The 16,518-nt window shown below is 55.6% G+C and overlaps 2 protein-coding genes across 2 annotated transcripts in view; both read right to left on the bottom strand.

The window, feature by feature from the left end:
* The window catches only part of TSPEAR (thrombospondin type laminin G domain and EAR repeats), a 31,103-nt gene extending 19,441 nt beyond the window's left edge, over positions 1 to 11,662 (bottom strand). The window contains exons 1-11 of the mRNA XM_053565778.1: positions 11,601 to 11,662; positions 11,322 to 11,484; positions 10,378 to 10,718; positions 10,193 to 10,334; positions 9,869 to 10,107; positions 6,737 to 6,827; positions 5,664 to 5,820; positions 4,827 to 4,958; positions 3,787 to 4,013; positions 2,038 to 2,224; positions 775 to 1,004 (exon numbers count right to left, since the gene is read on the bottom strand). Of these exons, the coding sequence (XP_053421753.1) occupies positions 775 to 1,004; positions 2,038 to 2,224; positions 3,787 to 4,013; positions 4,827 to 4,958; positions 5,664 to 5,820; positions 6,737 to 6,827; positions 9,869 to 10,107; positions 10,193 to 10,334; positions 10,378 to 10,718; positions 11,322 to 11,484; positions 11,601 to 11,662 (1,971 nt within the window). The remainder of the gene's footprint in view (positions 1 to 774; positions 1,005 to 2,037; positions 2,225 to 3,786; positions 4,014 to 4,826; positions 4,959 to 5,663; positions 5,821 to 6,736; positions 6,828 to 9,868; positions 10,108 to 10,192; positions 10,335 to 10,377; positions 10,719 to 11,321; positions 11,485 to 11,600) is intronic.
* A 1,483-nt stretch (positions 11,663 to 13,145) lies between these two features.
* LOC128567254 (keratin-associated protein 10-2-like) lies at positions 13,146 to 14,549 on the bottom strand. Its single transcript, XM_053564363.1, has 3 exons — positions 14,139 to 14,549; positions 13,848 to 14,018; positions 13,146 to 13,811 (listed from the first exon to the last, which is right to left on the bottom strand). Exons 1-3 carry the CDS (start codon positions 14,547 to 14,549, stop codon positions 13,146 to 13,148), a joined length of 1,248 nt encoding a protein of 415 aa, XP_053420338.1.
* Positions 14,550 to 16,518: the final 1,969 nt, after the last annotated feature.

Here is a 16,518-nt window from a genome sequence, read left to right as displayed (position 1 = left end):
TTATACCTGCAGTATGGGGTGGGGTGGAGTGGGGATGGGGGCTCCACCCTCTTTCTACCTCTCCCGAAAGGGTCAATCTGGCAGGTCCCCAGGCCATGGCCATCAGTGACACCCTCAGTGAGGAAATCTGGAAATGCAGAACAGGACAGGGGACAGTCACATCTCCCAAGCCACACTCAGTGTGCAGGGTGGAAGGTGCTCCAGGGACCTGTGCCCCTGAGCTTCCCCTTCCTTCTTTTGTTCTGAAACTCACCCACTGTGCTACCTGCAGGTGGGCTCTGAGAAAATCTGTGTGTGGAATGTTCTAGAACACCTGCAGTCATTCCAACCAGAAAGCCTCACCCATCCTTCTGCAGGGCCTCTTGTCCAAGCACAAGGCAGCTTAGCAAAGCCTGAAACCCTGGTGTGAGGATCAGGGCATCCACCTCTGTAGCCGCCTTCCCAGTGCTGCCTCCTTGGTGGTGGCATCGCTGCCCCCCATGAGCCTCGCTACTCAGGTCAGAGCCACCTGGGTATCAGGCCTGGGGAGGGCAGCCCACAGCTGCCCTGGGGGGGAGGGTCCATGGCAGGGGAGGGACAGAGCCAGCCCCTCATTCCCCAGGGGGCCAGAGGCTGCTGCACCTGTCAGCCAGGGATTGAGTCCAGAGCCACACCTGTCTGGCTGGTTGGGGTCCCCTCCTAAGCCACCTGTCCCAGCTGCTGCAGATGGAGAGGTTGGGGATGGACCCACCGGAGTGGGTGATGAGGGGTCCTGGGTCACACTTGTCTCCTCACCGGGAATGACTGGAAGAGCTGGAAGGAGCCCAGCAGCCAGACATACAGGCAGGACTGCACCCGTGTGGACGTGCCGTTGAAGGTGTTGGCCACTGCCAGAAACGAGTAGGGCCCCACGGTGAAGAACTCCCAGTCGTAGGCACCAGAAGTGGCGATGGTCTGGTTGGCCTCGAAGAGGCGAGTGGCCGGGTTCCACTTGTAGATGACGCTATCAATGTTGTGGTTGTCACCTGGAGCCCAGGGCTGCATCAGGGGAGGGGACACAGACCTCCACACCCACCATGACCTCTATGAAACCAGAGCCCACCTGACAGCCCTGCCCTGAGAGCTCCCCTGCAGATCAGCAAGAGTGTGCAACACTGGGACATGCCCTGCACACACTTGAGCCTTAGCCCCTCACAGGACCCCACCTGTGCCTTCATACTGTGCTCCCAGCCCCTGCTGGTGTGGTGGGACTGGGACCCTGCTGTGTTCCCAGCCACACTGCCACCACTCCCCGGGTCCCCTTCCCTCTGTCACCCCAGGTCAGACCTTTGCACACATTGCTCCCTCTGCCTGGGTGCCCCTTCCCACATGGCACTCTCTGGGGGCCTCCCCAATGCACAGTGCTCCCTGGGGGCCCCACCCCACACAGTACTCCCTGGCGACCCCTCCCCATACAGTGCTCCCTGGATCCCCTCTCCTGTGCCTGCCTCTGTGGGAATATTCATGCCATGAGGTGCACTGGTTGCTGGCCCGACTAGGGGCCACAAACACAGGTGAGGCCAAGCTGAGGAGCCCGGGAGGCCTGAGGCAGAGGTGCCCTGGCAGGGGCCTCCTCAGACCTAGTATAGCACTGAGTGCCAGGATGGGCAGGACTGGCTGGCGGCCACTCAGGCTCTGGCCCCTCCTAGGCCCCACTCCCCACTGGCTAGCCTGATGGAGTTTGTGCACTCAGGGAAACAAGTTCCCTGGCAGCTACTCTAGGTCCCACCTCCTTCTCTGGCTGCTCACCCATACGCCTGTCCACTCTCCTGACTGTCACAGGCCAGCTGCCCAGGACCTCGCCCATGTCATGTGGTGGGACCCTGTGGGCAGGCACTGCACAGGACACCTGGCCATCGTCCTTCCCCAGACAGATGAGGCAGGCACCGTGTCTTGTGCCACCCTCAGACAGGGTTGCCATCTGAGCCTGCATCTTTCAATGAGAAAAATTTCACCTTGTGTGAAAGTCCTCCTGCCCCAGAAATGGGTTCCTTTGGGTCAAAGTCTACACCCACCTACCTTCCCGGTGGTTGGCCACTGCCAAGAAGTGCTCCCCAGCCACCTCGAAGGCCTCCCAGTCCCGAGCACTGTGAGTAGTGATCCTCTGGTATGGGGTGAATTTCAGCTTTCTGTGGCTCCACTTGTAAATGACAGAGAACTCCTGGCCCTTTTCATTTGGTTCAAAATTAGCCACAGCCAGGAAGATCTGAAAGAAAGTGACCATGACAACTGCAAGTCCATGCTCCATCCAAATGGCACGGGGACAGGAGGCGGAGCCCAGGCATTCCTACCCCCATCCCTGTTCCCCCCAGATCACGGAGGGTAGGGGGGAACCAGTGGCTAGGTCTCCAGATCCGGTCATTATGCCTCAGACCTTTAAAAATGTCCATATACATTAGCACATTATTTCCACTTATAACTCTATCTAAAGGCATAAACGATACAAAACAAAAACAAAAAACCTCCAAACTCAGGGAAAGCTTTAACACACAAGAATGTTCTCACAACATGGGTGAGCAGAAAAAAAATCTCTTAACTCCTGGGGCTCTCGGGAAGTAAGACTAGCTCATCACACGAACACAGAAACTGTGTGACAATGTAGCCATGTGACGTTACCAGGCCTCAGGGGGCAGCACTGCCTCCCTCACCACTGGCACAGGGCGAGATGGCCAACGAAGCCATGCATTTGCTTAGGTGACGGTACAAAATATTTTTCCCCTTGTTTTTTTTAATTTCCAATTTTTGCTTGATAGAGGCAACGCTTTTAATAATGAAAAACATACAAACTGGACAGGTGCAGTGTCTCGTATCTATAAGGCAGGAGGATCACTAGAGGCCAAGAGTTCAAGTCTAGCTTGAGCAACACAATAAGACTCCATCTCAACAAAAACATAATAAAAAAAATTGGCCAAGAGTGATGGTGCACGCATGTAGTCCCAGCTACTTGGGAGTCAGAGGCAGGAGGATTGCTTGAGCTGAAGTGAGCTACAATGACACCTGCACTCCAGCCTGGGTAACAGAGAAGACGCTGACTCCAGAAAAAGAAAAAAAGAAAAAAAACTCTTTAAATGTCAACAATCAAAAAACCCAATCTAGTTGTTCTTTCCTCACTCTGGACATGGATGCAGCAGGGGTGGTGGTGGGCTACAAGTGGCAGGACGGCAGGGGTTCTTGTCCAGCCTCAAGGGAGGGCCTGGCTGTCCTGTGTCGGGCGAGTGAATTTCTGAGACTCCACAGAGACTCCACAAGTCCAGGGTATGGAGAAAATCTGCCCCTCCCTGACGCAATGCCAGCGCCTCTCTCAGCCCCAGTATCTGAACCTGGGGCTCAGACCAGCCTGGCTGGAAGGGGCTGCCTCCTTGGGTGCCACCCTGGCCATCTGTCTGGACGTGATGTGTCCTCGACATTTGTGAAGTGAGAAGAGGAAGGATCCAGAATGTATCTCCTGTATTTTCACTCGGAAGTGACCTCTGCATTGTGGACTTGCGCACACAAAATGCTCTCAGCAGCAGGTTCTAAGTGACCAGGGATGGGTCCTCACAGAACAGTACACATCCTAGACATGACCTGGGAGCCTGAACGGACCCGCATAGTTATGTCGTTGTGGGTTTGGAGCTGTGCGTAGCTAATGGGTGGGACTTTGAGAGCCTCTTACAACCCCAATGAGGCTCTGAAACCATGAGAAGCACTTGACCTATATGAGGAGCCCCAACCCTTGAGCTCTTGTGGGTTTTTCCAAGTTGAAAGGACAGAGTTGCCCTGACTTACCCTTTTCCCGATGGTGAAGTGCCGCCAGGACTGCGCCTGGTGCGTGGGGAGGCTCTGGTAGGAGGCGAACTCGCCCTCGGTCCACTTGTAGATGGCAGAAGTGGCTCTCCGATTGGCAGTGGCAAGGAAGAGCCCCACCCCGGGGATGCGGAACAGCTCGATGCCCAGGGTCTCAGAGCTGGTGAGCAGGTCCTGGTGCTGCTGCACATAATCGAGCCTCTCCCGGGCTGTGCAGGGAAGTGCAGCTCAGTCAGCACTGAGAGCTGCAAGTGCCACTCCAGGGCCCCACCTCGGCAGATGTGCGGGAGCCTTCCCCTACCCTTCCGGACCAGGTCTATCTGAGGAGCCTGCCCGGGGCTCTGTGATTTGCACAGCCCCACAACAGCCACTTGCAGGATGAAATGTGGCTGCCCTTACTAAAGCATCCTCAGGGCTCACTGCTCTATGACAAATGTGTCATCGAAAGTAAAACCCAGCAGAGCCAGAGGCTCGAGGGTGCCCAGCTGTGATAGTCCTGTGGATAGCCCAGCCGGAGCAGCTGCCCCAACCTCTGCTCACCTTTCCTGAAGGCAGGCCCAACTGCTGACTTGGCCTGGTAGAACCTTAACATCCCAGACTCTGGTCAGCCTGGCCTTGGGGGGTGGGGAGGAGGCCCTGTGTGCCCACCTCGCCTGCACCTCTCTTCAGGTGGTTTGGGACAAGGTCCTGAGAGATCTCCAGCCCTGCCACCCACATGGCGTGCCCAGGAGGCTTTGTATTTCCCCATTAAAGCACAGGCTCATGGCTCCTAGGGGGCCGCTTCCTGTCCTGGTAACACTGGCTCTGAGGCAAGCCCCATGGCGGAAGACACTTGGGTCCAAGGAGGACAGTGAACCAGCAGCCTCTGTCCCTCTCACTGTTGGAAGTGCCCCAGCTGAACAACTAAGCATGTGGTCATCTAGAGGTGGCCGTGGCAGTTTGGTCTTTCATACCCCTCCCCCAAGTCATGAAGTGACAGTGCTGCCCTCACATGTGCAACCAGAGACCCTGGCCTGCCTCACCCGCTAACACAGTGACCCACTCGCTGCCAACGCACAGGTACAGCCCCTTTCTGCTGGCATCAAACCAGAACTGGGCGTCTTCCACCTTGGTACACGGCGGCTGGGACCCCAGCGTCACTCTCATGTCAGTTTCTGAGGGGAGACCGAGAAAGTTAATGTCCAGAGGGTCAGTGCCCTGGGGAAAGATGACGCAGTGGTGGCCCCCACACTAGGCGGTCCTGTAGTGACATTGTCAGGCTGAGTATTTTCTTTCCAGCAATCATGGGGAGGCTGAGTGTTTTCAAGGTGGGGCTCCCCTCACTTGTACCCACACATTGTGAGGCTCAGGGGCTCTGCTGTCCCCACCACCTCACCTTCCTTTGCAGTGGCTGCAGGGCAGGGTTGCTGTGGGCCTGGGGGGTTTAGATTCCGCAGGTGAGGGAATACACACAGCCAGCCTCTCACCCTGAATGGAGAGGACACAGACCCGGGAGACACTCTGGCTGGTGAGGTCATGGGAAACAGGTGTGCTCCAGAGTCAGCATCCTGGGCAGCTAAGGTGAGGACAACTGGGAAAGGTGGGGGGGAAAAGCCCCAACTGCCCTGGAGGACAGGACAGGACAATAGGTGGGCACCAGAGGAGAAAGAGAAAGAATATTCCCTGAAACTAGCAGAGGCTGCCACCTGCCAGGGGCCCTAGGAAGGGGTGGGCAGCTGCTCCAGGAGTACCTGGAGGAAGAGTGGCAACACGGCCCTGAGTGTCCTCTGTTGCTACAGCAGCTCTGAGAGGAGCCAGTGCAGGGGGAGAGGGGAGGGAGCCCTTGTTTGAGGCCCTGGGCACTGGCTTGGTCTACTAACCATAGGGATACTGCAGCACTTCGTTGTCCTCCAGCTTCCCCGAGAGGGCCTGCAGTACCCGCGGGATGGACAGCACAGCCAGCTGGGGGTTCCTACTAGGACACAGCCACGGCGTGGCATCTGAGCCGGGCAGTAGCACCAGCTGCCTCACCAGGCCCTGCAGAGAAAGGGACAGCCTCAGACCAGGACACCCTGTGGTCCATCCTATAGGGAAAAGTTTAACATCTGAAGAGCTGGGAGAGAAATGGCTACCTTCTAGGTACAGGGATACCACTGGGCGCCACTGGGGAGAACTGCACACCTTCTCCAGTGGTAAGACCACAGAAGGGAGTTTCGCGTGGACTGACTTAAAGTATGGCTACACTGCTTACCACTCATCCTTCTAATCCATCAATCATCCATCCATCCATCCACCTATCTGCCCATCTATCCATCCCTCCATTTGCCTGTCCATCCATCATCTACTCATCATCCATCCCTCCATCTGCCCATCCATCAATCATCTATCCACCCATCCATCTGTCCATCCCTCCAGCCATCTGCCCATCAACCATCCATCCATCCATCAACAGTCTATCCATCTGCCCACCTGTCTGTCCATCCATCCATCCATTCCATCTATCCACCCCTCTGTCCAAGCATGCCACCAATAAATATTCACAGAGCACCTCCTCTGTGGCAGGCATGGTTTCGGCCACTACAGACACAGGACAGCAGGGAGCAAAAGCAGTGCCCTCATGGAACGAGGTGGAGAGACAGGGTAGGGCAAACACAGATGGTCTGAGGTGGTTTGTGCTACTAAGAAAGTCAACACAGAGAAGGGGCCACAAGGCTGGCGCAGGCAGCACCTCAGAGTGGTGGGGGCAGGCCTCAAAGTAAGAGGACACTTGGGCAGGGGCAGAGTCAGCAGAGGAAAGGGGCTGCTAGGAGCAGAAAACAGCAAGTGCACAGGCCCTGTGGTAGAGACCCCAGTGAGCCTTTGTGCTCACTGGTCCCAGTTAGCACCTATGAGAATCTGCTAAAGCATTAGGACCCCGGGCTTGGGTCCCCCATACCTCCCAGCACCGACTTACCGTGAACAGGCCTTTGGTTCTCCTCCGGCTACCAATGAAGAACCGAGCTGCTCCCACCGACAGTGTGGCCGGGAAGGGCACATCAGCCATTCTGAAACATTGGAAGACAATTTTGGGGCCACAGGAGAGCAAGGTCGCACCTGCTTGCTAACAAAAGGAAAGGGAGTGGGCCCCCCATGAGGAGCACACAGGGCCTAGAGCTGCCTAGCAAAGCTCCATACCAGGCGGTTTAAACAATAGAAAGCGATTGTCTCCCAGCTCTGGAGGCCATGAGTCTGAGGTCAAGGGTGGCAAAGCCATGCGTCCTCTGCAGGCTCCACAGGAGGATCCAGCTCTGGGGGGGCACAGTGTTCCCCAGGGCTGTGTCACTCTGATCGTGGCCTCTGTCTGCACACGCCTGCTCTTGTGCGTCTGCCTCTTACGAGGACACTAGTCATATTGGAGCAGAGCCCATCTTGCTCCAGCATGACCTCAGCCTGACTTGATTCTACCGGCAGAGACTGTTTCAGCAAGGTAATATTCACAAGTACTTGGGGGACATCACTGGGGGGTGCACTGCACCCCAGGACAAGATTCTTTTGGACAATCCCAAGAGGAGATCTTTGGTTCTCCCCATCACAAGGAACACCTACACAGGCTTCCACAGGGTCCTCCAGCTCCCCCTCCACTGAGCTGTGACATGTGGCCTGGGGAGGTGGACAGATGGCTTCAGGGCAGGAGGTCACTGGTGATCTTGATGTGAAAGTAGAGGGTTAACTCTGGAGATGGGGCAGTTGAGCTCCCAAGTGAGGGAGATATTATGGCTGGAACCCCTAGGCAGAGATGCAAAGTGCCTTCAGGACTCACCTCTAGGCCATGATGCCACTATCCTCTTACAAAACACCTGCTCCTTCCAGAGCTTTACACCTGGCTGCAGCTGGCCATGGTGGGGTCAGCTCCTGCCCTGCTGTCCCCTGTCCTCTGTACAGGTCGGCCTCCACTACACTCCAGGCTTCTGCCCCCAAGCCCTGGCCTGCACCCTTTGTGGCTGCCTGTGGGGCGCCTGAAACCCACATGCCTAAACCCTTCCTTGGCCACAGTTGGCCCAGCCCCCGGTTCCTGCCTGCCTGGGCCCAACCTCCTGCATCCTCCCACATTGCAGAGCTGTCCTCACTGCCTGGTGGTGACTAACTCTCCAGTCAGGAGGCATTTCTGCAGGGAGCCTTGGTGAAACAGGGCTTTGAGTCCAATGACGAGCCAAAGAGGGGCAGTGTGAGGCCTGGAGGATGTAAGGTGGTCCATCCCTGCCATCAGCCAGGCCTCAGCCTGTGGGTCTCCAGCCTGTCTCTTGTGCTACTCCTGGAGAAACAAGTGCAATTCAATCCGGCTCAGAAACCTTACTCCCTCTCTCTTCGCCAGGGAGTCCATTCCAAAAGCACATGGGGACACCACTCATCACTATGTTCTGGTGCTAAGCTCTTCCTATCCCCTCATGAGTACAGTGAAGATTTGTTCGGGCCTCGTGCAGTGCCTTCCCATCCTTCCCAGGTGCTCAAGCAAACACAGAAACCAGGAGACGTTTGTGTCTGGCCAGACTGACTTTCCTCATGCTGGTGGGAAGCTCTTGCCAGTTCCCTTGGGCCTATGAGGCCCCTATGGGCTGAGAATAGTCCACGGAGTAGGGCCTGACTTTGTCCCTGAGAGCTCACAGCCCTCACAAGGGCCCTAATGAATTACAAATTCTAGGATATGGGGGGAAGAGCGTGATCAAGGTGTGTTTAAGGGTACAAAGTTTAAGGATTCTTTTTATTATAAAATAAAGCTCATGACAACATAACAAAAGAGTCTACCTTTGAGAAGTAATATTTGGAATAATAATAGATTTATATAAACTGATCACTGCAATTAAAAAGAAAGACCCTGCAGCCCCACTCTACCGTCGTAGCTTGGCAGGATGCAGCGGCCACCAGCTGGCAGAGCTGCGGACTTTCCACCCCTGACCCAGCAGACTTTCTGTCAGGGTGCAGAGACCAGAGATGGCAAAGCTGAGAGTGAATCAGGCTCCCAAATGCCCCGCTGTGTCCAGAGAGTAAGGCTGACTTTGCACACCCATCTGGAGTTTGTGTGGACTGTCACTCTCTCATTTCATGTCAGCTGGTGGGCAGCCCAGCCCCCTGAATTCTGTATGGGTCTTGATTTCTGCTGTGGTGGTCTATGCCATCCAAAGCACTCATTACAGTGCACAGACTCTGGCTGGTCCCTGGGCTATTTCCAGAAGTCAGGGGAGCTGCTGGTATGAGGATCTTCATGAGGTTTTAAGCCACTGATGCTCCCATGGCAGGTTTTGTTGTTTTAGGTATGGAGAAAGAACAAAATCTGAGTTAAAACTTGCAGTTTCACACTTGCTGGTCCCTGAAGAGCCCATTAACCACTGGTTTGGACGTCTCCTCCAGCCCAGATCCCAGGGGCCCACTCACCTGTCCCTCTGTCCAGTGTGCACTCCAGCCCTCAGCCAGGCCCCATCCCTTGCCCCCAGCCCACTGTTGAAAGTACATATAGTGAAAATAAGATGTTGTCTGTCAGGCTGGGGTGGACACGACACAGCTGCTCTTCACCTCCTGGCTCCCATTCTTATTGGTTTGTAAATTTAGTTCCCACCCTAAAGAGGCCCACGTTGAATAGTTTAGAAATTAACTTTTGAATCAGAAATGTTGTAATAGGTTGTTACTGTTGTGCTGATTATTATTTAAAATAAGGGTTATTGTGGTCTTTGCTTTAAGAAGATTGATTTAGGAATTAACTTTTGAACTGGAAACTGTAACAGATTGTCACTGAATTATGCTGATTATTACTTGGAATAGGGGTTTGAACTTTTATGTAAAAAGTGTAATATGAAAATAGAAAGGCAGAACAGTCTAGGAGAGGCTACTCTCACTCTTCTCCAGAATCCCGGCCTTCCGACAAAGTTTGGTCCTGTCCTCATCTCTGCATGTTGGCTGACAGTGACAGGTGGCCGGTCCCTCTTTCTCTGGGGACACTGTGGCCCTTCAGAGGGCGGGAATGGCATCCAGCGCTGCCCGTGGGCTCTCTCGACACCCGACCAGCCCCCCCAGCCCAGCGCACGTGCAGCCGCCGTCCGCGTCAAGTACCTACATGTCCACCGGGAGGCCGCAGTCCGTGGTGAGGGAAAATGAGTCTTCTGACACGGCCAGAACCAGCGTGTGCCACTGGCTGTCCACCAGGGCGGGACTGCGGAAGGACACGCGGGTCTGCCAGGCGCCGGTAGCGTCCTCGCTGAGGAACAGGAAGTGCAGCTGGGCAGGCGAGTAGCGCAGGCCGAGCAGCAGCGCGTTGCTCTCCTCCGCCAGCACCGAGAGCAGGTACTCGTTCCTCTGCGGAGAGGGCGGGGCTGATGGCGGGGTCGGGGCGGGGCTGATGGTGAGGGTTGGAGGGGCGTGGAGGGCTTATGGTGAGGACTGGAGGGGCGGGGCTGCTGGTGAGGGTTGGGAGCGGGGCAGGGGCGGGGCTGATGGTGAGGGCTGGAGGGGGCGGGGGGCTGATGGTGAGGACTGGAGGGGCGGGGCTGCTGGTGAGGGTTGGGGGCGGGGCAGGGGCGGGGCTGATGGTGAGGGCTGGAGGGGCGGGGGGCTGATGGTGAGGACTGGAGGGGCGGGGCTGCTGGTGAGGGTTGGGGGCGGGGCAGGGGCGGGGCTGATGGTGAGGGCTGGAGGGGCGGGGCTGCTGGTGAGGGTTGGGGCGGGGCAGGGGCGGGGCTGATGGTGAAGACTGGAGGGGGGCTGATGGTGAAGACTGGAGGGGCGGGGCTGCTGGTGAGGGCTGGAGGGGCGGGGCTGATGGTGAGGACTGGAGGGGCGGGGCTGCTGGTGATGGTTGGGGGCGGGGCAGGGGCGGGGCTGATGGTGAAGACTGGAGGGGGGCTGATGGTGAAGACTGGAGGGGCGGGGCTGATGGTGAGGGCTAGAGGGGCGGGGCCGGGGCGGGGCTGATGGTGAAGGCTGAGGAGGGGGCCTGGGTGGGGATGGGGCTCAAGAGTGAAGGCTGGAGGAGCCCTGGGCGGGTGGGGGGAGTGTGGCCTGATGGGTGAGTACTGGAGCCTGTGGCCGGGAGCGGGGCGGGGCCGGGGCCGGGGGTGGATGATGGGTGAGGGCCAGAGGGGAGAAGCTAACAGAGGAGGAGGTAGGGTGGCGAAGAGTCTGGGCACGTGAGGGGACTGTGCTAGTAGTCGGGATAGGCCCGGTGTTTGAGGAGGCTGCGTAGGTGGTGGGATGGGCTATCGGTGGGGGCGGGGTCGACGTGGGCGGAGCTCGTTGTGGGGGCGGGGCGGGAAGGGCTGAGCAGTGGTATAACCCAGGGGACCCTGCCACGCATTAGGTTGCTACTAGCCTCAAACAGAAAGGAACGTGTGGGAGAGGATGTGGAGAAACTGGAGCTCTGTGCACTGATGGTGGAGGGTAAAATTAATTATACAGCAACTGTAGAAAACAGGATGCCAGTTCGTCAAAAAATTAAACAGAGTTAACAAATGATCCAGAAATTCCACTTCTGGGTCAAGTCTGCATAGATGGGAAGAGAGATTTGCACCCACGCTTGCGGAGGCTCGCTCCTCCAGCCAAGGGAGGAGCAGCGCCAGCAGCGTTAGTGGATGCTGGATGGACAGGCGTAGCCAGGCCCGGAGGAGCACCTCTCGGCCTGGAGAGGAAGGCGTGTCTGGCTCAGGCCACCACACGAACACACCCTGAGGACACGTGCTGAGTGAAATAGGGTAGACACAAGAAGATGAATCCGTGACTCCGCTTGCCTGAGGTCTTGAGCGGTCAGATTGAGAGAGACAGAAATAGACTGGAGGGCTCGGGCTGAGGGCTACAGTGGAGAAGATGGGAGTGTCCTGGAGCAGGCCAGCTGGACACTGCACAGCGAGTCCTCCATGCCCCGGACTGGGCACTCAGAAATGGGTTGGATGGTAAATTTTATGCTATGTGTGTTTTACCATACTTTATTAAAACCAAAAATAAATACAAACACAGCGTCCCAGAGACCTCGAAGTTTTTTCCAGTTCAAGTTATGTGAAAAAGGAATACTTGATTTATACTTATTTGCAATTTAGATTCCATTAATTCCCAGCCTAACCCAATTAAGGGTAAGGAATTGAAAGTGATTAAACCTGAGCGGCATTTTGGGTCAATGACAGACCACCCGCCCATAGGCCATATTACTGTATGTTCTCTGTGCCTTTTCTGTGCATAGCTGCACAAATTGTTACTGTGTCACACTTACCTGTGTGTTCAGTGCGGTCACCTTCTGGGCGGGTTTGTGGCCCCCGAGTGGAAGATTAACGTGTAGCCTAGGTGTGTGGTGGGCTCTGCCCCTGGCTATGTGACGTCTGCATGGAGACAGAGCTGACTGGTGGAGCATTCCTCAGAACGTGTCACTGTTGTGTGTGTGTTATACAGACACATAAGTATATATTTATATTTTAGGAAGTCTTTGCCCAAGTCAAACTGGAAGCCAAATTCTATGCAACCATTTTCCTCAAGAAATCAAAGCCTCCCGTAGTTTGCACATTTATTTTCATGTCCAATTTAGCAAACCCCACTTGTCCCAGTTTGAGTCACATGCCCGTGGCAATTCTGGGAGCAGAGGTGATGCCCCACCCCTTTAACCAAAGGGTGGGAAGTAGCCACTTGAATTTACCTTCCACAAGAGGGGACATTCCCACTTGGGCACTTTCAGAGAGTGGCTGTGAGGCTTTGTGCCAACAAATAGCAAAGTAGAAACAAACACCTTTCAGCAATGGCCAGAAAAATTAGGGAGCCCACCCAGGGGACGGGGGAGTCAGCTAGGGAAGGAGAGAGCCAGTCCACACAGCCAGGAGCTCCGCAGAGCAGAGACTCTCCACCCCCACCCCATGCTCACATCCAGGGCACATGAGGAGGTACAGGGCAGGGAAGGGTGGGGACTGCGCCTCCCAGGCGGTGGTGCAAGGCTGTGACCACAGAAGAGAAGATGCTACCTGTGATTTTGGCACTCGATCTTAGCCAAAAGGCTGAGAAGTGATGCCCCGAGATTTCTGGGTCAAGTCACTCCTTTCTAAAAATATTTGTGACAAGAGGAGGCCAATGTTTGGCTCCTGCTATAACCCTGCCCCCACCACAAGTGTCATAGAAGAGAAGCAGGTGCTCACAGTAAGTTTATTGGGCAGCCAAGGACGTGCTGACAGGTTCGTTGAGGCCACGTGGAGCAGAGACACTGAGAGGGAGAAGCATGAGGTCAGGGCAGCAGTGGGGACATAGGGGACTCCTCTCCAGGTAGGGGCAGCCCGCTACCCAGGCCAGGACTGGACAGAGGATGTTGTGAGAGGCACAGCCATAGACAGGGGGACCTGACCCTGCTGGCCTCGGAGATGTGCCCATTAGCAACTGGACCTCTGGCCCAAGGAGAGGCTGCAGCAAACTGGGCGGGGGTAGGTGGGGCGACAGAAGAGTGACACACAGGAGGCTGGACGGGAGCAGGCAGGACGGCAGAGGAGGGACACACAAGAGGCTGGGCGGGGACAGCTTGTCTGTAAGGAGGAGGTGGGGGCACAGCAGGCGGGCCTGCACACAGGGCGGCAGAGCAAGGACATGCAGGAGGAGGGCTTACAGCAGGCCTGCTTGCAGGGGGAGGAGGTGCAGCCAGCCGGCTGGCAGCTAGACTGCTGGCAGCATGAAGAGGAATCCCCAGAGCAGACAGGCACACAGCAGGCCTGATTGCAGGGGGAGGAGGTGCAGCAAGCTGGCTGGCAGCTAGACTGCTGGCAGCATGAAGAGGAATCCCCAGAGCAGACGGGCACACAGCAGGCCTGATTGCAGGGGGAGGAGGTGCAGCAAGCTGGCTGGCAGCTAGACTGCTGGCAGCATGAAGAGGAATCCCCAGAGCAGACGGGCACACAGCAGGCCTGATTGCAGGGGGAGGAGGTGCAGCAAGCTGGCTGGCAGCTAGACTGCTGGCAGCATGAAGAGGAATCCCCAGAGCAGACGGGCACACAGCAGGCCTGATTGCAGGGGGAGGAGGTACAGCAAGCTGGCTGGCAGCTAGACTGCTGGCGGAATGAAGAGGAATCCCCAGAGCAGACGGGCACACAGCAGGCCTGATTGCAGGGGGAGGAGGTGCAGCAAGCTGGCTGGCAGCTAGATTGCTGGCAGCATGAAGAGGAATCCCCAGAGCAGACGGGAACACAGCACACAGGCTTGCAGCTCACGGGGACACAGCAGGCCTGCTGGCAGGGGGACGAGGTACAGCTAGACTGCTGGCAGCAGGAGGGTGTGCAGGAGCTGGTGCAGACTGTTTGGCAGGGGCTGGACACACAGCTCACTGGGCTGCAGACCAGGGTCAGGCAGGGTGCTGGGGCACAGCAGCTGGAGGCACAGCAAGCTGGCTGGCAGCTAGACTGCTGGCAGCATGAAGAGGAATCCCCAGGGCAGACGGGCACACAGCAGACGGGCTTGCAGCTCACAGGGACACAACAGGCCTGCTGGCAGGGGGAGGGGGTGCAGCAAGCCGGCTGGCAGCTAGACTGCTGGCAGCAGGAGGGTGTGCAGGAGCTGGTGCAGACTGGTTGGCAGGCGCTGGACACACAGCTCACTGGGCTGCAGACCAGGGTCAAGCAGGGGGTTGGGGCGCAGCAGCTGGAGGTGCAACAGGAGGGCTCACAGCAGCTCTCTGGGCAGTCATCCACCTGACAGGAGTCACTCCAGGAGTCACAGGAACCAGGCTGGCAGACCCGGCTGCCATAGCTCAGGTTGCTGGAGCAGACAGACATGGTGGACGCGGCCATGCTGGGGTTGAGCTGGGGAGGTGTATGAGTTGTGTGAGCGTGAGTGAGAGTGTGAGTGAGGTACTCCAGGCATGGGGCTTTTATATCCGGTGAGTGGGAGGGGTGTTTCTCTAGTTGGAGGCCCCCCACGCCTCCCGTTTCCTTGTTGGTGTTTGAGCTGGGCTGGAAGCCCTTATTAATTCTCGTTTATTTACACAGAAGAGTTTGCTCTGCTGTGTGATGTGTGGTCATGAGTGAGGGCTGGGTGGATGCCCTGACCTGTGTTTTGTCCCCTGGGCAAATATTTCAGGAGACGGGTCTGGAGGGGCCCTGCCAGCACGTCCTTGCCTGCTGAGCGCTGCTTTCCAGGTGTCCTTGTGCTGCTGCAGGGGGAGACCGGCATCCCTGAGTCTCTGCATCTGGGCAGCATGGCAGGGAAGCCAGGGCAGGCGAGGCTCCTCTGGTGAGGCCGCTTGGCTGCAGAGCACTGTGGATGTGCCCCCTAGATTGGGGATGGCTGAGCAGCAGGATGGCCTCGCAGAAGACAGAAGGTGCTGTTGGGGAGAGAGGTGGTAAGGTGTCCCCCACATAGCCAGAGTGACAGGGATGGTTTACATGAAAGAAAACTTAGGAAGACATGATTATTCCAGAACCTTAACGTTCATCATATAGAATTTCCAGAAGGAGAGCAGCAAAAGGGAGAGAGAGGAAAATTTTCCAGAGCTGAAGGGAAACATGAGACTTCAGACCTGAAATTTTGACCAAATGCGAGCCAAATTGAATGGAGAACGGTGCACGTGTGGACAGGCTGGTGAAATCTGTGACACCAAACAAAGAAAACCCCTAAAAGCTTCCAGAGAGGCCGGCACCTAACTCAGCTTTGAGAATCTGAATCTGGTTACCCAGGGACAATTGAACCAAATCTGAGGAAAGAGTTAGAAGAAGGACTGGTGTAAGGGAATCATCTACCTGGTGTAAGGGAAGAGAAAGACGTTCAGACAACACAACTTTGAAAACATCTTGGGAGCATGGGGTCCGCTGAGCCAAAAGTAGATGTGAAAGGAGGCAGAATAGAAGAGAACAGTGAAGCAGAGCTGTCACCTTCCTCAGGGAGAGGACGCTCACCTGCTCAGCTTCACCACACGGAACCCAGTGACTTCAGAAATAATCCTTCCCCTGCCCCGTCTCCTCACTTAACTCACTCTCCGAGACATGCAACTCTGTCCTTTTTGATAAATGCACACAGTCCTCCCCTACCCCACAGGGCCGTGCAGAGGCATTCCAGCATCTTCGACATTTCCACATTGTTGACTCGCTGTGGGCAGCCGCACCCTCCTTCATGTCTTCTGTAGAAGGTCAGATCACTTGAACACCGGACGGATCCTATATTGTATGTTGCCTTGTGGGTCTGGATTCTTTCTCTCAGCAAGAAGCGTTTGGGATGTGTCCTAGTTGCTGTATATCAATAGTTTATCTCTTTGAATTGCTCAGGAGTATTCCACTGTATGATGTACCGCGGTTTCTTTCTTTCTTTTTTTTTTGTCTTAATTTCTTTGAATGTTTACTTTCTTTTTTTTTATTAAGTCATAAACACATAGATCAGTGGTTCTCAACCTGTGGGTCGCAACACCTTTGGGGGTCGAACGACCCTTTCCCAGGGGTCGCCTAAGACCATCCTGCATATTTGATATTTATATTACGATTCATAACAGTAGCAAAATTACATTTATGAAGTCACAACAAAAATAATTGTATAGTTGAGGGTCACCACATGAGGAACTGTATTAAAGGGTCACGGCATTAAGCGGGTTGAGAACCACTGACGTAGATCATGTGCACATTAATGCATTTATGGGATACAAGGTGCTGATTTTAAATACAATTTGGAATGCTTACATCAAACTAGTTAATACAGCCTTCACCTCATTTACTTAATTATTGTGTTAAGATATTTATACTCTATGCTTAATAGATTTGACATGTACCGTTG

The sequence above is a fragment of the Nycticebus coucang genome, chromosome 16 (genome assembly GCF_027406575.1).
Source record: "Nycticebus coucang isolate mNycCou1 chromosome 16, mNycCou1.pri, whole genome shotgun sequence".
Classification (NCBI taxonomy): domain Eukaryota; kingdom Metazoa; phylum Chordata; class Mammalia; order Primates; family Lorisidae; genus Nycticebus; species Nycticebus coucang.
The sequence above is the reverse complement of the archived record's forward strand: the minus strand, read 5'-3'. Positions and strand labels throughout refer to the sequence as shown.